The 19,206-nt window shown below is 52.2% G+C and overlaps 1 protein-coding gene across 8 annotated transcripts in view; it reads left to right on the forward strand.

Annotated features, from left to right (window-relative positions):
* ANK1 (ankyrin 1) overlaps positions 1–19,206 on the forward strand; it is a 249,618-nt gene that overhangs the window by 223,617 nt on the left and 6,795 nt on the right. For 4 of the 8 annotated variants that reach the window (XM_074383825.1, XM_074383826.1, XM_074383829.1 and 1 more), the window contains 4 exons: positions 5,471–6,029; positions 10,226–10,484; positions 15,262–15,345; positions 17,415–17,555. In XM_074383825.1, the coding sequence (XP_074239926.1) occupies positions 5,471–6,029; positions 10,226–10,484; positions 15,262–15,345; positions 17,415–17,555 (1,043 nt within the window). Of the gene's footprint in view, positions 1–5,470; positions 6,030–10,225; positions 10,485–10,537; positions 14,063–15,261; positions 15,346–17,414; positions 17,556–17,797; positions 17,933–19,206 lie in introns of those variants that run through there. The other 4 variants (XM_010330238.3, XM_074383830.1, XM_010330240.3 and 1 more) reach the window with 4 other exon arrangements.

A 19,206-nucleotide genomic window follows, 5' to 3' on the forward strand; every position in this document is an offset into this window, starting at 1 on the left:
CTACATGAAGGAAAGAATAGTGCCAACAATATTCATTACAAGGATAAATACATAAGATTTTCTCATCATTTAAATCACTAAAAGGTAACCAACTATTTAAACAAAAATAATAACAATGCAATATTGGGTTTATAACCTATATAAAAGTAAAATGTATGACAAGAATAGCACAAAAGTCAGGAGGGGCAATGGCATATACTGTTGTAGTGTTCTATACTATATGCCAAGTGGGATAGTATCATCTCAAGGTAGGCTACGATAGATTAAGTATGTATACCGTAAACCCTAAAGCAACCACTAAAATAATAAAGAATTATAGCTAATAGCCAAACAAAATAGATAAAACAAGTCTCACTAACTCTGAAAGGATTTAAGTCATACAACGTATGTTCTCTGACCACAGTGCAATTAAATTAGAAATTGATAGCAGAATATCTGGAAAATCCCAAATATTTAGAAATTAAATCATATACTTTTAAGTCACGCATAGGTAAAAGAAGAAAGCAAAAGGGAAATTGGAAAATATTTTGAGCTGAACGAAAATAAAAACACAAGATATCAAAATTTATGGGATGACGGTTTTAACCGTGCTTAGGGAAAAATTTAAGTACTAAATGTCTACACTGGAAAAGAAAAAAGTTCTCAATTGACCTCAGCTTCTACCTTAAGAAATTAGAAAAATAAGACCAAATTAAAGCCCAAATCATAAAATAAAGGAAATAATAAGGATCAGAGTGGAAATCAGTGACATAGAAAGCAGAAAAACATGGAGAAATTTAATGAAACCAAAAGCTGGTGATTTGAAAACATCAATAAAATTGATAAACCTCTAACCAGACTGATTATAAAAAAGAAAAGACCTGCAGATTACCAATATCAATTACATATAGGAATATATACTAGCTATAGAAGATTTACAGATTCTATAGATAGTAAAAGGACAATAAAGGTATATTATGACAATTTTATGTCAATAAATTGGAAAACAGGTGAAATCAACAAATTCCTTGAAAGACACAAACTATCAAAGCTCACTTAGGAAGAAATAGATACAGCCCCATATAAATGAAAGACATTAAACGTACGGTTTGGAACATTCCTACAAAGAAAAGCCCACCCCCAGAGGGCTTCACTGGTGAATTCTACCAAACATTTAAGGAAGAAACGATTTGTTTAGGAAACTGAAAATGAGAAATTACTTCTCAACTAAGTTTATGAGGCCAGCATTACTCTGATATTAGGAAAAAAGACATTTAACAAGAAAACTGCAGTCCGATATCATTTATGAACATTTATCCAAAAAAACTAAACTAAAATGAACTTGGATTCTTACCTTGTATACAAAAATCAACTCTAAATGGGTCATAGATTAAATATGATATCTGAAGCTATAAAACTTTTAGAAGAAAACAAAAGAAAGAAATCTTTAAAAATCTTGGTTAAGGCAAAGATTTCTCACATACAATGCCAAAAGCACCATCCATAAAAGAAAAAATTGTCAAGTTGGGCTTCATCAAAATCAAAACTTCTGCTCTTCAAAATACACTGTTAGGAAAATGGAAAGACGAGCCACAGAGTGGGAGAAAATATTGGCAAATAATCATCTGCTATAGCGTTAGAATATATAAAGAACTCTCAAAATGTAATAATAAGAAAACAACTCCATTTTTAAATTGGACAAAAGATTCCAACAGGCATTTCACTCAGAATATACACATGGCAAATAATCACATGAAAATATGCTCAACATCATTAGTCATTAGGGAAATACAAATTAAAACTACAAGGAGGTGCCACCACACACCTAAAAGAATGGCTAAAATTAAAAAGGCTGGCCATACCAAGTGTCGGTGAGAACATGGGGGAACTGGAACTCTCACACGCCACTGGTCGAAATGCAAAATGGTGCAACCACTTGATCATTTCTTACAAAGTTAAACAGATACCTACTGTACAATTGAGTCATTCCATTCCTAGGTATTTACCCAGGAGAAAAGAAAGCATTATGTTCATACAGACTAGCAGCTTTATGTGAAATAACCACAAACTGGAAGCAACCCAAATGTCCATTAGCAGGTAAATAGATTTACGAACTGTGGTCTAGCCATCTAACGGGCTATGGCCTAGCAACAGAAAAAAATTATTGATACATGCATCAGCATGAATGAAACCCAAATGATTATATTGAGTGAAAGACGCCAGACCAAAAAAAAAAAAAAGACAGACAGAGAGAGAGTGCATAGTGTATGAATCCATTTATGTAAATCCTGAGAAATGCAAACTGATGTATAATGACAAAAAGCACATCAGTGATCACCTGGGAATGGTCTGGAGTGGGGAGGGAAGGGGGAGGGAGAGATTACAAAGAAACATGAGAAGAATGTTCTGGAGAGACAAATGTCCTTTCTCTTCTTTGAGGTGATGGCTTCATGGGTGTACACACGTATCACAACATAACAATTCACCCGCTCTAAAGATACGCATTTACTGAATGTCAACCATACCTCAACAAAACTATTTCTAATAGAGATTAATGGCAAAGTCTTTGGAAAAGACCAGACTTACTAGCCGTGTGGCCTTTTGCAAGTTGCTAGACTTCTAGTGTCCTCATCTGTAAAGTAGGAACCATATTCTTTTCCTTGTAGGGTTGTTGTGGCAATTAAAAATAAGACATTAGATATGTTTTGCACTAACAATACGCTCAGTGGTCGGGTGCAGTGGCTCAAGCCTGTAATCCCAGCATGTTTAGGAGGCTGAGGCAGGTGGATCACTTGAGGTCAGCAGTTTGAGACTAGCCTGGCCAACAGGGTGAAACCCCATCTCTATTAAAAATATAAAAATTGGCCAGGCGTGATGGCACATACGTGTAATCCTAGCTTCCCAGTGGGGAGACTGAGGCAGGAGAATCACTTGAACCTGGAAGGCAGAAGTTACAGTGAGCCAAGATTGCACTGCTGTGCTCCAGCCTGGACGACACAGCAAGACTCTGGCAAAAAAAAAAAAAAAAAAAAAACTCAGTAAGTGATGTAAATAATATAAAGTGCCCGAAAGAGTAATAGGAAAAGTAATCATCACTTGACCCTAAAATGTCCTGCTTTTGTATATCTGGAGGGATTTCTGTTCAGCGTTTGAAGGCCATGGCATGGTAAGATGTGACCTACCCATTTCACCTGCTCTTCCCACTCCCTCCTCCTGTTCTTCCCAGTTTGACCAGAGCTAAAAGGGGTTTCCCTCAGTCTCTGCCACTGTGCAGCCCTGCTCCCAGCCACCCCACCTTCATGGGCTCATCCTCCCTGCTCATTTGGGACCTGGAACCACATAGACTTGTAGGGAAGAAAACTTTCCTGGGGCAGTTAAGAGAATGCATGCAGAGCGCACAGCATGGCTCTGGGCACGTTGAACACACAGGTACATGATAGCAATTTCGGTTCCACTAAATGAGCCTGAGGTCTTTCTGTTGCGGCTGCTGGGTCCTCTCACACACCTGGAGAACTCTGCTGTGCTGATGGGATGAGTGGAGGCCCAATCCTGTTGTAGGGAAGGGCGGGGAGAGGAAGGGAGACATCTGCCCTGTCCTCAAGGGTTTGCATTTCCATGAACTGCCTTCGTGAGGGGCCTAGGACAGCCTCAGAGACAGGGGTAGCAACGGGAGCTGAAGTTGGGAAAACGCCATGAGATGAAAAGCTGTCCCATCTGTGTGTGAGAGAGAAAGTGTGTGTGTGTGTGTGTGTGTGAGAGAGAGAGCGAGCGAGAGTGGGTGATTGTGAGTGGGTGTGTGTATTTGTGTGTCTGTGGGTGGGTGTATTTGTGTGTGGGTGTGAATATGGGTATGAGTGTGTGCATGTGTGAGTGGATGTGTATTTGTGTGTGTGTGTATTTGTGTGTGAGTGGGTGTATGTGTGTATTTGTGTGTGTGTGAGTGTGGGGATGCGTGTGTATGAGAGTGTGTGTGTGTTTGAGATTTGTCACCCCCATTCCCCTAGCACAGTGCCTGGCATGTCATCACATCTGTCTTTTGGTTGTACAGTGAGTGGATGAGAATAAATGGAGCTAGTGATGTAAAAGCAGGGGAGCAGGTGAGCAGGAGCTGAGGCCCCGAGTAGAGGGTGAGAGGGCAAGAAAAGAGCCTGCCTTGCTGGAATCAAGACACAGCTCAGGGGCAGTTGGACGTGAGTGGGGAGGGCGGGGTCTGAATGGCAGCATAGAGCACTTGGACTAGGTTTGAACTCTCAGGGTGTCTGGACATCAGGATGTCCGGAAGTTCCCCGCTTCAGCTCTGTGGGCTCTCCAGCTGCTGTAAGCACGTATTTGCTTCCTGGTTCCCCAGACAGGCCGAGCCCATTGGAGAGTCTTGCCTCCTCGTCCCTTCTCCCACCCACAGAAGCAACTGTTCTGAATGGGGCTTCAGAGACCTCTTTCTCCTGTAGCAGAGGTCCCTGCCCCCAGCCAGAGGAGGGCTGAGAAGCCCTGGATGGAGCACTGACATCCCCACAAATGCCCACATGTGTACATGCCACTCACTCAGTGTCACAGTCACTTCTGAACATCAGGGAGCCAGTGCCAAAGCCAATCAGAACACAATCGGGGACCCCCGTCCCAGCCAGGTACAGGGAACAGCAGATGGGCAGGTCGTGGGACTATCAGTCATGCACTCAGGGTCTGAGCGAGCTGGCTCCCTTCCCACCAGGTCAGGGCTGACCTGCATCTGGGACAAATAGCTCAGGGCTCCTGGATGCAGGGCTTTGGGGCAGGTGGACCTGGTGTCTCATGGTGCCTTCTGACCTTGTCCCTTTTGAGCCGTAAGAGCCCTCCCCTGTGGCACTTTAGATCATTCAGAGTTTCTGGAACCAGCAGGCAACTTGAGGAAGTGAAACCTGACCACACCAGAAGGCTGTTTCCCACTGACCGCTGCACAGAGGTCTATGGGTGTTTGGTGTACCCCAATAGGCTCCTCAAGGGCAGCCCAGTTACTACCCCTGGTTCTCGGTGGGCTTTCCTTCCCTTAAGGTACATCCTTAACTGACAACCTCAGAACTGAGCTAAAATGAAGTTTTGTGTGAGGTGCAACGTCTATTTCTGCCCAGCCATGGAGAAGTGGAGCATTCATGGGATCAGTGAGAGATTGGAGCACAAGTCCTTTGGATAAAGGCTTCTTTATCTAGTGCTCTGAACGATAAGAAATAGTCCTGTCTCCTCTTCGCCATCCAGCAGGGAGCTCCCCCTTCTCTGCCTCACGCCCTTGCTGCCCCCACCCAATTCAGAGCCTTGCTTCTCTTGCCTGGATGCCCAGGCAGCAGCCACAAGGCCTGAGCATTGGGCTTGGAGCTTGGAAACCCTCCACTCTGTCCCAAATATGCATGCACCTCTGTGGCCGCGCCTGCGTGTGCGTGTGTGTGTGCGTGGACCTGCACGTGAGCGCGTGGGACCGGAATCGCTGCTGGAGCATGTTGCCCTCTGTCTGCCCATCCAGGTTACTCCTCGCTGCAGGACGAGCTGCTGTCCCCTGCCTCCCTGGGCTGCGCGCTTTCCTCTCCGCTACGTGCAGACCAGTACTGGAACGAGGTGGCCGTCCTAGATGCCATCCCCTTGGCGGCCACGGAGCATGACACCATGCTGGAGATGTCTGACATGCAGGTGTGGTCCGCGGGCCTCACACCCTCCCTGGTCACTGCTGAGGACTCCTCTCTGGAGTGCAGCAAGGCCGAGGACTCTGACGCCACAGGTCATGAGTGGAAGTTGGAGGGGGCGCTCTCAGAGGAACCGCGGGCCCCCGAGCTGGGCTCTCTGGAACTTGTGGAGGACGACACAGTGGATTCAGATGCCACAAATGGCCTTATCGATTTGCTTGAACAGGAGGAAGGTCAGAGGTCAGAAGAGAAGCTGCCAGGTTCTAAGAGGCAGGATGACGCGACAGGTGCAGGGCAGGACTCAGAGAATGAAGTGTCTCTTGTTTCAGGCCAGCAGAGGGTGCAAGCCCGAATCACACACTCCCCCACCGTGAGTCGGGTGACGGAGAGGAGTCAGGACAGGTAAGAGTTTGGCTGCGGGAGCAGGGTTCCTTTGTGTCTTCTGGGCTCCTGGGTAAGATTGTGCCTTGCAGTGAGGACACAGGTGTTGATGCCAACCCAGACCCTGGGTTCTAATTGCCCTGGAGCAAATACATTCAGTCTGGCAGCCACAAAATATAGGAACGTAACTACCATCTGCAAAAGCCAGGGCTTTCCCAGCACCCCACCAAGGGATGCCCAGCAGGAGAGACCCCGGGAGCACTGAGAGAGCACACATGCGGACACTAGGGAACTGGGAGGGCTCACTTAGGGTCATGAGGGCATGGAGAGGGCTCTTTTAGGGACATAGAACTCTGGGAGGGCTCACTTAGGGACACAGGGCGCTGGGAGGGTTCACTTAGGGACACAGGGTGCTGGGAGGGTTCACTTAGGGACACAGGGCGCTGGGAGGGCTCACTTAGGGACACAGGGCGCTGGGAGGGCTCACTTAGGGACACAGGGCGCTGGGAGGGTTCACTTAGGGACACAGGGCGCTGGGAGGGCTCACTTAGGGACACAGGGCACTGGGAGGGCTCACTTAGGGACACAGGGCGCTGGGAGGGCTCACTTAGGGACAGAGGGCGCTGGGAGGGCTCACTTAGGGACACAGGGCACTGGGAGGGCTCACTTAGGGACACAGGGCGCTGGGAGGGCTCATTTAGGGACACAGGGCACTGGGAAGGTTCACTTAGGGACACGGCGCTGGGAGGGCTCACTTAGGGACACAGGGCGCTGGGAGGGCTCACTTAGGGACACAGGGCGCTGGGAGGGTTCACTTAGGGACACAGGGCGCTGGGAGGGCTCACTTAGGGACACAGGGCGCTGGGAGGGCTCACTTAGGGACACAGGGCGCTGGGAGGGCTCACTTAGGGACACAGGGCGCTGGGAGGGCTCACTTAGGGACACAGGGCGCTGGGAGGGCTCACTTAGGGACACAGGGCGCTGGGAGGGCTCACTTAGGGACATGAGGGCGCTGGGAGGGCTCACTTAGGGACATGAGGGCGCTGGGAGGGCTCACTTAGGGACACAGGGCGCTGGGAGGGCTCACTTAGGGACACAGGGCGCTGGGAGGGCTCACTTAGGGACACAGGGCGCTGGGAGGGCTCACTTAGGAACACAGGGCGCTGGGAGGGTTCACTTAGGGACACGGGGCATCAGGAGGGCTCACTTAGGGACACGGGGCATCAGGAGGGCTTGCTTAGGGACATTAGAGTACCAGGAGGGCTTACTTAGGGACATAGGGTGCCGGGAAGTCTCACTTAAGGCCATAGGGCACAGGAAGGGCTTGCTTAGGGACATCAGGGCACCAGGAGGGCTCACTTAGGAGAGCAGTCATGAGGCTGGGGAGACTGTGGCTCAGCATGCTGCTGGAGCTGGTTTTCTGAGCTCCTCTCCCTCTGCCTGCTTCCTGTTGAAGGCCATATTTAGTTGAAGGCCATATTTAGAAGCACCAGTACCCAGGGAAGTTATTTGTGTGCAGTCACACAGCCTGCATGTGACGGAGCTGATAATGGTGCCCTCCCCGCTTATCCCCTTGGAAGGAGAGGCTGGTGGGCTTATCTGGGGCAGGACAGAGCTTTCAGCTGTAGAGCAGTGGGTGCTCTCCTCCCCAATCTTCCCTTGCTGAGAGGGCCCCGCCCTGTGCCGCGGCAGAAAAGCCGCATGGGCAGGTCAGGAGAAGGTGATGCATCTCCCAGACACGGTGAGTGTGCGCCCAGGGCCGGCCCACCTCGGAGCTCCCATCATCCCATCTGGGTCAGGGCCTACAGCACGCCTCTCCACTGGGTGCAGGGAAGGATGCCAAGGCAAGCCAGGCCTTGCAGTTGCAGAGAGAGATGACACAGACAGGAGATGGGGCTCACATTGTCCCCCAGGGCTGGCACAGGAGGCAGATGACAGAGGAATCCCCTTCCCTCCGGGTCACCTGGCTTGCCACATTTTCCCTAAAGTAAGGACACGGTCTTGTGCCTCCAGGAGGCGGTTCCAGGCTCCCCCAAGGAGCTCAGGACTGACCAGATCAAGGAAAGCTGTTCTCGCGTCCTCTCCCTGCCTGCGTGGCCCCTCAGTCCCACGCTGAGGCCCAGGCCGCTGGGGCCATCCCGCCGGATCTGTGCAGTGTGGCCCCAATACCCAGCAGACGGGGAAAGGAAGTAGTTTGGAAGTTGAGACAGAGAAGACTTCATTTGTTTCCTAAACAAGTCCTCGGATTCATGGGGAGGATTGAACAGATCAGATGGAGCTTAGGCCAGTTTAAAGTGAAATAGTGGCCTTCCCTGGAGTGAGGCGCCTTCCTGGGATGGCCATTCCTTCATCGGGCATTTATTGAGCACCCACGGGGGCTGCACGCTGGCGCTGTGTTACTACAGCAGGGTTGCTAACCAGACAGGAAGGCCTGGGCTCTAGTCTATTGTGTTATTTCCTGGTGCCGTGACCTTGGTCAACCTTCTAATGGGGACAGATGAATTTCATCCCCTCTCTCAGCAATATTTGGAGAGTCTATAAAGAGTGCCTGGGTGCTGGCATTGAATGAAACAGAAAAAAATCTCTACCTGCAAGAAGCATGGTTCTAGCAGGGAAACTAACAAGAAACAAGATAAAGCGAGTAAAATTAGAAGTCATTAAAACAGAAATTCTAGATAATAAGTGCTAAAAAGGAAAGCCAGGCAGGGAAGGTGTGTGTGTGGAGAGGAGGCTGGTTGGAATTACAGGTGGGCAGCCAGGGAAGCCTGCATGAGTGCCAGCTGAGAGACCTCAAAGAATTGAGGGTGAGTGTGAGACATCTCAGGGAGGACGCCCCACAGAAGGCCTAGCCCCTCGAAGGAGACCGTGCTTGGCGCATGCCCTTACAGAGTGACCAAGCCCATGCAGCTGAGGAGGAGAGGGTGAGCAGGGTGAGCTGCACCTGCCTTGAGAGGAGACCGGCGTGCCCCGGCGGAGAAACAGGAGGTGCTTTGGGAGGAAAGGGCTATGAGCTTGTGGGCTGGGACGGCAGTGGTGGCCGTGCTGAGAGCTGGGTGGGTGGAGGACATATTTCAGAAGCATCTGTTGACAAATACAACTCGGGGTAAGAGAGGAAGAGAGGGGTCAAGGAGGGCAGTGGTATCCTCGATCTGCCTGCTGTGAGGATGAAGATACCATCAATGGCAGTGGGATGGGGTGGACAGGCTTGCAGGGAGATCTTGAGTGTGGATTGAATTGCACTGTCCTGGAGATGCCCAGTAGAGATCCATGGCAGACATGTGAGCCAGACCGCATCTCTACAAAAATTTTTAAATAGCTGGATGTGGTGGTCTGTGCCTGCAGTCCCAGCTACTCAAGTGGCTGAGGCGGGAGGATTGCTTGAGCCCAGGAGTGCGGAGCTGCCATGAGCTGTGATTGCACCACTGCACTCCAGACTGGGTGACAGTGACACCCTGTCTCAGAAAACAATAGCAGCAAAGTAGAGATGCGGAGGAGGCAGCGGGGTGCACACATCTGCAGTTCGAGGAGAAGAGCCAAGCTGCAGACACACGTCCAGGCACTCTGGGCATAGAGATGATATTTGGGGACTTGGAATGAATGAGCTTGCTTAGGAAGCGGATGTGGATAGTGGTGAGGTCTGAGAACTGAACCCCTGGGTGCTCCAAGGTTCAGAAGTCAGGAGAGTTAGGAGGAACCAGCAGAGGACACAGAGCAAGACTGGCCAGAGAGGAAGTGGGGGGCGGGCGCCAGGCCAGTGCCTTTTGGGAGCCATGGGAGAATCTGTCTGGAGGGGGAGAGAATGACCACCTTATCAGATGACGACTGTCGAGTGGGAAGGTCCTGGAGAGCAGAACGGGGTGGTGGCAGAGCTCAAGGACGTGGGATGCGAGTATGGAGGTCCCAGTGCTTGGACCATCAGGGCGAGCCTAGTGCCCTGGGAGCCCCAAGGGAGAGCCGTTCACCCACAGGGAGGGACCCTGTGGCCTCTCCACCTGGACAGCATGAGAGGGGCCACGTGTGCCCCTCTGAACCACTGCAGTCAGGTGGGCAATGTGCTCATGTGCTCCTGACATTTGGAGGGATGGGAGGATGGTCTGTGTCCTTGATGAGCCAGAGCTTCAGAGGGGGAGAGTGTCTAAAAGGAATGAGACCGATGGGTGACCAGGTGTCCTTTCTCTCTCCCTGGCTGGCCATCTGCCGCCTCTCCTGGACCCCAGACTGCAGGACTGGGATGCAGACGGCTCCATTGTCTCATACCTGCAAGATGCTGCACAAGGTTCCTGGCGAGAGGAGGTCACACGAGGCCCACACTCATTCCAGAGAACGAGCACCATGGCCAAAGGGCTGGAGCCCAGCGGGTCTCAGGAGTACGAGAAGGTCCTGGTGTCGGTGAGCAAGCACATGCGGACAGAGCAGCCCAAAGCCGAGAGCTCCCAGGCCGACAGGGACCGGAGGCAGCAAGCCCACGGAGAGCAGGTGCGGGAGGTTGAGAGCTTCTTCGCCTGGGTGGTGTGGGTGAGAGCCCGAGGGGCGCTGCAAGCCGCTGTTCGTTCCCAGCATCGGAAGGAGCCGGGGCTGCAGGCTGCCTCTCACGCACTCAAGCCCTGAGCTAAGCACATCTCCTTCCTTTAACATTTGTGGTGGTGCCTCTCTTTCCGTAGAAGGCAAGATCCAAGGGCATGGCCCACCTTTCTGCCTTCTGGATGCCTGCTAAAGCATCTGTACGCACTGGGAAGCTGCTGATCAGAGTGGCTGAGCAACTTGCTCTAAGCCGCAGTTTCAGAAGTGGGCTCTGAGCTAGGTCTGGCTGACTTCAGAGTTGTGGATTGTGTTGGTTTTCTTGTACTGTCGCGTTTTAGGAAGGGCCAGGAGCCGAGCTCTGGGCATGGGGCTTACTCTCGTCCTTCGTGGCCTGTGCACGTGCCCGAGCTGCTCTCTTCCCAGCACCTCAGGCCCCTTTGTTAAAGAGGGATTGATCGGAATGTCGCCAAATTTTCTTGGCTCTGGAATTCTGTGGCTGTTCAGGTGGCCTCTGGATGGCAGTCACCAAGTGGAAGAGGGGCCCTGGGATAGAGAGAACCCTCCTCTCCGCTCCTGATGTCTCCGGCCTCTCCCTCTCTCGGCTCTCCCTCCTTTCTTCCACTTCCCCGGACTCCCTTTGAGTTTGACGAACATTATTGCATGCGATTCAATCCCCTTCCTCATTCCCAGGTTCCATGATGACCCACTTGTGGCCAGTCTTGTTTCATCTGCACCCCCCACTTTCTCCCGCTGACCTATTATTGGGAAGCACATCCTAGCCATCGTATGAATGAGTATCCTTTCCATCTGTGTTCTTTTAAAACATGCACCACTGTTCTGTGCATGTGCGTGTTTAGTATGTACACCAACGCTTTTTATGTCTCTCTTTTCACACCTCACCCAGGCAGGGGGCGCTTCCCCCTCTCCTCTCCTTCCCCTCTTTCTTTCCTTCTCTCTCTTCCTACCTGAACCTTAGGCTTCACAGTGCACCTGCGAGGACTCCAGGACTAGGGTGGCTCTGGGAGGAAGGCCCTAAGTCACCAGCCATGGAGCCGCTAGGAATTCAGTCAGGTTTTATTTAGAACGCTCCCCTGCCAAGTATGTGCCCGGGGCGGGGCCGGCAGCTGTGTACATTTCTCACTGCAGGCAGCCCATACTGTCTTCCATCAGGCCCTCCTGGGCGCCCAGTTCTCCTGCTCCCAGAGCACACGTGATCTTAACTGGGTCTCTTCTCCTGAATCCCCCGGGAAAGAGAAAGATGCCTAGAGCACTTTTCCCACTGCCCCTGGGCACTCAGCGCTTGGCGAGGAGAAGTGGACCCAGAAGACCAGGCAGCAGGCATGACGGCCCCAGGGCCTCACCGGGAGGGCCTTCAAGATCACACATATAACTCCCTCTACTATAAACAAGGGCACTGCAGATCAGAGGAGGGGCTTTCTCCAGAGTCACGCAGTGGACTAATGTCAGGAACCAGGAGAGTACAGATCCCTCAGTACAGATCCCCAGGCCCCACATCCTTACATCCAGCCTGCACGTGCAAGGCCAGCACGCCCAGCCCCGAACCGGAGTTGCCGATGGGAGGGCCTGGCGGGCTGCTTGCTAGTGCTCACCTCACTGGCCCCCAGGGCTGATAAGGAGGTCCTTGAAGGTGGTGATGGTTTGCAAAGCACCCCCTTAGCATTTCCACTGGACCTCTGAAAACAGTGACAGGGAGATAGAGAGATTGTGTGTAACTCGGGACTTGGCGGGTAGCTGAGATGACTGTGACCCAGCTGACTTCTCTGAGGACTTAAGAGGAAACACCTGAATTTGGACTCTTTGGGCTAAAACCAGATGCTTCCCCAGGCCTGGCTTCTTTGCACATGCTTTTCCCCATGTTGCTTTTGAAATGAGTAGGATTGTGGAGTGAGAGGCATTTGGAATCTGACTCCTCCATTTACTTACTCTTCCACCTAGGCAGAGTACGTTGCTTCTGTTTCCTTTGTGTAAAACGGGAAGATGATAGAACCTGCGTAGTTAGGATTGTGGTAAGGTGTCCCCGAATTAACGTGAAATCCACATAGAACCATGAACGACCACAAGGGTCTGCCATTGTTATTCCTAGCGGTAGCATTCATGAGCTGGTGACTATCCCAGCAGCCTTGAGAAGGGGTGGGGAGAGTACTTTAACCCCTGCTTCAAGGATGAGGAAACTGAGGCACAGAGAAGGTACCCAGCCTTCCCAAGACCCCACAAGGGGTGAGTTGCAGGGTCAGTCTGCTGTGTCCCAGAGCTGTGCTCTTTCTGCCATGCTGCACTGCCACTCAGAAAGGAACAGGCTGATCTAGAAAGTGAATTTTTTTTCCCATCCGCAGCTGCTGTGGCTGCATTTATGAATCAGCTCTGTAAATGCAAGTTGAATGCGCGTAGTTCCTGCTGTGGGCATTGATAGCCTCACCCGGGAAGAGCCTTTAAGGACAGGACTTAAATAGACACAGCAGCTCCACACTTCAGTTTCAGGAGGCTGTGCCCCGTAAAGAAAGGGTGCAAGGGCCTGCGGGCTGGCTGGAATTATAGACTGGCTTCCAGGTGGCCCCACCACCTGTGCTGGGTGCAAGCCCATCACTCACCCTTTTGGGGCTATTTTTGAAACAGACCCTTAGCTATCCAGTGTATTAGCTGGTCTCATACCGTGTGATGTGCTGGGGACATCATTGGGATCACTGCGGTAGCTGCCCAGGGACACACAAGTGACCGCTTTCCCAGACTGAATTACTTTCTGGAGTCCCTGACTGAGAAATTTTCCCTGGGCAGAACTCTCTCTAGTTCCCATGGGGACGGGCAGGCAGGATAGACCAGAGGCCAAGCCCCTACTTCCAGCCCTCTGACCAGATCAAGGGCGGGGCATGTAGGGCGGGGCAAGGCAGCAGTGGGTGTCACTTACACAGTGACTTTCACTTGTGCTTTCAGTGCTCAGGACACAGGCACCTGCCAGCTTCCTTCTAGCCCGGTTGGACAGATCCAGCAGCTGGTTCAGGGAGCTAAAATTATAGGAGCCCGACGTCACCCGGACCACTCAGGGCAGAGCCTGGCTGCTGGGCAGACGGGCACTTGGGCCGGGCTGCTCCAGCCAAGAGGGCCATTCGGTGTCCTGCCCAGAGAGAGAGGGAAACAGTGAGAGACCAAGAGAGCAAACCAGAGAGACAGAGAAGGGGAACGCAAGGGTCCCTGGGGGACTCAGGAGTCCCAGTGGAGAATGAGAGGCGGGCCCCCCACGGCGGCCGGGCCCCTGGCTGCACTGGTCCCCGGAGGGCCAGGCTGGTGAGGAGGCGAGGATGTGGACTTTCGTCACCCAGCTCCTGGTCACGCTGGTGCTGCTGAGCTTCTTCCTTGTCAGCTGTCAGAATGTGATGCACATTGTCAGGGGCTCACTGTGCTTCGTGCTAAAGCACATCCACCAGGAGCTGGACAAAGAGCTGGGGGAGAGTGAAGGGCTCAGCGACGACGAAGAGACCATCTCCACCAGGGTGGTCCGGCGGCGGGTCATCCTGAAGGTAACCGCTGGCGGCTGGCCAGCGGGACCGGCCGTGCGGGTGCCGCTGCTGTGGGGAGCTCCGGACCCAGAGTTGGGAGACGCTGGACGAAAAGGAACAGGAGGCCCCCAGGGATCAAGTTCTGTCCTGGGAGCCAGAGTGTGGCAGTGCCCACCAGAACCCACCCTCCAGCACCCAGCGTGGTGTGACAGAGACACTAAACACTCAGCTCTGGGACTTGGAGGCTGCTCTTATTTCTTGGAGGCTCCTTTGTTTCTTTCTTATTTCTCTTTTCTCCTCTCCTCTCTTCTCTCCCCTCCCCTCCCCTCCCTTCTCTCTTCTCTTCTCTTCTCTCTTCTCTCTTCTCTCTTCTCTCTTCTCTCTTCTCTTCTCTCTTCTCTTCTCTCTTCTCTCTTCTCTCTTCTTCTCTCTTCTCTCTTCTCTTCTCTCTTCTCTCTTCTCTTCTCTTCTCTTCTCTCTTCTCTTCTCTTCTCTTCTCTTCTTTTGAGATGAAGTCTTGCCCTTTAGTACAGGCTGGAGTGCAGTGGCAGGGTCATGGCTCACTGTAACCTTAAATTCCTGGGCTCAGGTGATCCTCCCGCCTCAGCCTTCTGAGTAGCTGCAACTACAGGCACGCACCACCATGCCTGGCTAGTTTTAAATTTCTTTTGTAGAGACAAGGGCTCACTATGTTGCCCAGGTTGGTCTTGAACTCGGCTCAAGCCGTCCTCCAGCCTCAGCCTCCCAAAGTGCTGAGATTGCAGGTGTGAGCCACCACGGGATTGCACCCGGATGGTCCTGTTTCTGTCACCCCCTGGCTCTGGAGTTTTGGGCAAGTCACATTCTGGATGATGCTGCCTGTGCAAGGGCTTTTCTGTACTGCAAAGTGCTATAAAACTAGGAAACAGGTGCCTCACTTCGTCCCTCAGGGCCTCCTCCATCAGACTTGCATAATCGCCCCCATTTTGCCAACTCCCAGGGGGCGTTGTGACGGCTGAGTGCACAGCTCAGGCTGTTCGTCTTCAGGCACCGGGACCTTCAGGGGCTCCGCCCACGCCCGGGGAGCCCTGGCGTGGCTCCTGCTTCTCTGTGTGGGGAGCAGGGTTTCCTGCTGGGGGAGTTATTGGGCTGTGGCTATTTTGGCTGCTGCTGTTTCATTTCCTCTTTCTCCACGACTCCCACTCACCAATCTCACATTTTCTCCCTTTCTGTAATTCTAGGGGAATGAGCTTCAGAATATTCCAGGGGAGCAGGTGACAGAGGAGCAATTCACGGATGAGCAGGGCAACATTGTCACCAAGAAGGTGGGTGCAGAACGTTCCCTCTGTGCTTGGGAGAGGTAGATGGGCTAGAAGCTAAAAAGTGGTGGAAGCCTGCAGCTTCTCCCGCTGCCCTGAGAGTCCATGAGCATAGCCGGGCTGGCCGCGCCCGCTGCTCAGGAAGGATGGAGGGCCCAGGATCTGGGAACTTTGGTCAACTAAAGTTCAGACACGGTGTCTGCACAACCGCGTTGTCTGAGTCAACCTGAATAGCTCCTGCCGCTCCCTTCCAGAAGAGCCGCCCCCAAGAAACATCCCAGACCTAATCCCATGACGCCTAACCTGAAAACAGCTGTTAAACAAGCAGTTTGACCGTCCCTGGCCTACCATGAACCTCCTCAAATAACAAGGATGTGGGCCGGGTGTGGTGACTCACACCTGTGGTCCCAGCATTTTGGGAGGCCAAGGCAGGAGGATCACTTAAACGCAGGCATTTAGACGACCCTGGGCAATATGGCAAGACCCCAGCTCTAAAAAAAAGTTTAAAGAGATATATATCGATATGTATACACACACACACACACACACACACACACACACACACATATATATATACATATACACATACAATATGGCAAGACCCCAGCTCTAAACAAAATTTTAGTGAGAAATATGTGTGTGTTATATATATGTATGTGTATATATGTGTGTATGTGTGTGCATATATGTATATACATATATATGTATGTTTTATATATATATATACACATATACACATACAATATGGCAAGACCCCATATAAATGTGTGTTGTGTATGTATACATATATATAGAAAACACACACATATGTGTGTTATATATGCATATACATGTGCATATATATGTATATACATATATGCATACACACATATGTATATACATATATGTACACACATACACATACACATACACACACATATATGTATATATACATACAAAAAAATTAGCTGGGAATGGTAGTGCATGCCTGCAGTCCCAGCTGCTCAGGAGACTGAGGCAGGAGGATGACTTAAACCCAGCAGTTCAAGGCTGCATAAGCTATGATTGAGCCACTGCACTCCAGCCTGGGTGACAGAGTGAGACCCTGTCACCATAACTAATTAATTAAAAGGAAGTGGAAATGCATTGAACTGGCAGCAGATGTTAATTCAGCAGCCATGACCCTGCCTGTCACGTGTGGGGCAGGGTGCTAGCTATGGGTAAAAGAGAGGAGGAGCCGAGGCAGGATCTCGAATGTGCTTCTGCTGGGGCGCAGCTTGCACCACCCGGAGCAAGGCTCCTTGGGCATCTGTCTTTTCTCCTGCACCGTGAGCTGCTTGCAGGCAAGGACCACGCCTCACTGATGTTTCATCTCCCACTCAGAGCACATGGCACGTACAGAGTAAAGGGTTTGAATATTTGGACAGGTGAACACAGGAAGGGGTGGGTGAAAAATAGATGCCCTCTGCACTTAGGAGCATGGGAGTAGAGTGGGAAAGAGCACCAACTCCCGTCCATACCAAGAAGCGAAACAGAAGGCTGTGGGCTCGAGCAGGAGGTCACATCCAGTCACACCTTGGTCATGAAATGACACTGCCAAGGCCCCTTCAGGGCTGTCCAGGATAACGTTTTCCATAAGCAATGGGGCAAAGGCTGTCCCTCTTCTTGGCCTCTCAAGGAGGGGCTCCTAGGACAAAGGCTCCCTCCCCCTCGGAGCTCATTCCTGGGACCTGCTCTTCTGAAGCTCCATATTGAGGGCTTGACCAGCCCTTTCTTTTTTTCTTTTTTTGACACAGAATCTTGCTCTGTTGCCCAGGCTGAAGTGCAGTGGTGTGATCTCAGCTCACTGCCACCTCCACCTGTCAGGTTCAAGATGCCACAGCCTCCCTAGTAGCTAGGATTACAGGTGCCCGCCACCATGCCCAGATAATTTTTGTATTTTTAGTAGAGATGGGGTTTCACCATGTTGGCCAGGCTGGTCTCGAACTCCTGACCTCAGGTGATCTGCCCATCAGCCTCCCAAAGTGCTGGGATTATAGACGTGAGTTGCCAAGCCCGGTCTGACCAGCCCTTTTCTCCTTCCCTTCCTTTCCCAGATCATTCGAAAAGTGGTTCGGCAGATAGACGCGTCCAGCGCCGAAGCTGCCCAGGAGTACGAGGAGGTGATTGTCGAGGGGCCCCTGGAGGATCCCAGTGAGCTGGAGGTTGATGTTGATTCCTTTATGAAACACGCTAAGGTATTGAGGCGCCCGTGGCCCCAGGAGACCCAGCGCCGTCACTGCTGCCTCGCTCTGCCCGTCTCGCGGGCCCATCTGCGCCACACCTCCGTCCACTCACCTCTTCACCAGCTCTCCCTCCAGTCTCCCCTATCCCCGGTGGGCAGTGTGTCTGCTGCCTCCCAGTGGCCCTCTTTCGATCTGCCTGCGTTCTGCCCATCTGTGCGATCTGTCCTGCTTTCTGTCTCTGCTGCTGTCTCCAGGTGGAGCTGAGAGGGAGTGGCCTACAGCCGGACCTGATAGAGGGCAGGAAGGGGGCGCAGATAGTGAAGCGGGCCAGCCTGAAAAGGGGGAAACAGTGACCCCGAGCCGCTCTCCTTGGAGTAGCCTCTTGGGAGGTAACACCACCCTTCTCATCCCGTCTGCATGGCCTGGTCTTTGGTGGAGTGGCTGCTCCCCTTCTCACCCCACCCGTTCCTGGCCACCCCAGCATGGCGTGGGACAAACAACTTGTTGCTGTGTCTCGAGGCAGAGATTCTCACTTCCCAGCCCTACTAACGTGGCTCTGAGCCCCCGCTTCCTCATTAAGGAAGCAGAGTTAGTAATATGCACTTCTCAGGGACTGCACCGTTTTGTAAGATTGTTTTTTGGGCTGGGCACAGTGGGTCACGTCTGTAATCCCAGCACTTTGCGAGGTGGAGGCGAGAGGATTGCCTGAGGCCAGGAGTTTGAGACCAGCTTGGATGAGAGAGAGAGAGAGAGAGAGAGAGAGAGAGAGAGAGAGAGAATGAAAAGAAAGAAAAAATATTCTTTGAAGAGTGAAAGCGCTCTGTAAATCTAAGTGGTAATATTATCTTAGAAAGCAAGCCGTAGGGGTCTGGAGGGCGATGGACAGGGCACGGGAGAGGACAGGAGACTCTGTCTGGGCTCAAGAATGAGGACCGGACAGTCTCTTGAACCTGGAACCCAGCTACAGTCCTGACCAGGCCAAGGCTGCGCTTCTCCTGGGTGTTTTGTGAAACACATTTCTCCCTTGCTTTCTAGGAAAGGGTTGAGCTGACAGGCGCAAGGGATGGACGACATGCTTTCTGCAAGTCAGGGGACCGTCAGGGCTGGGGCCTGGGCCGTGGTGCATGTGTGTGAGCATGGGGTAGTGTGGCTATGGAGCAGGAGTGTGTGTTACGTGCCATGCTGTGCGGTGCCATGAGGGAGGGCGGTGAAGACGCTGCGCAACAGTCTCCAGCGGGGGTGTGCGGTTCTGGGGGCTTCAGCGGCCGGCTCTGATCTCCATCCTCCCTGGGGCATCCTGTACTGAGCTGCCCCGAGGCCCTTCATGCTGCCCAGCTCGGGGCAGCTCAGTACAGGATACCTCGGGGTGGGAGTCAGCAGGAGGCGAGGGGGCACGGTGGCCCCGGTGCAGCGCTACCCAGGTGTTAACCATTCGCACCCCAGGGCCTGAGCCTGACTCTGGGGCAGAGCAGCAAGGAGGCTCTGGCTTTCTGCATTCGGAAAAATCAGGGCCCGCTGCCTCTCAAGCCACCAGAAGTGCTGACTCTGGGCTTCCCGATATATCTCAGCACTTGGGCAAAAAAGAGGACTGGCAGATCCAGTTATAGGATAAAATTAGACCTGACACCTCAGCAGCTTAAGGAGGTCACCGTGTTAACCCCCA

This window comes from Saimiri boliviensis, chromosome 13 (genome assembly GCF_048565385.1).
Source record: "Saimiri boliviensis isolate mSaiBol1 chromosome 13, mSaiBol1.pri, whole genome shotgun sequence".
Lineage (NCBI taxonomy): Eukaryota > Metazoa > Chordata > Mammalia > Primates > Cebidae > Saimiri > Saimiri boliviensis.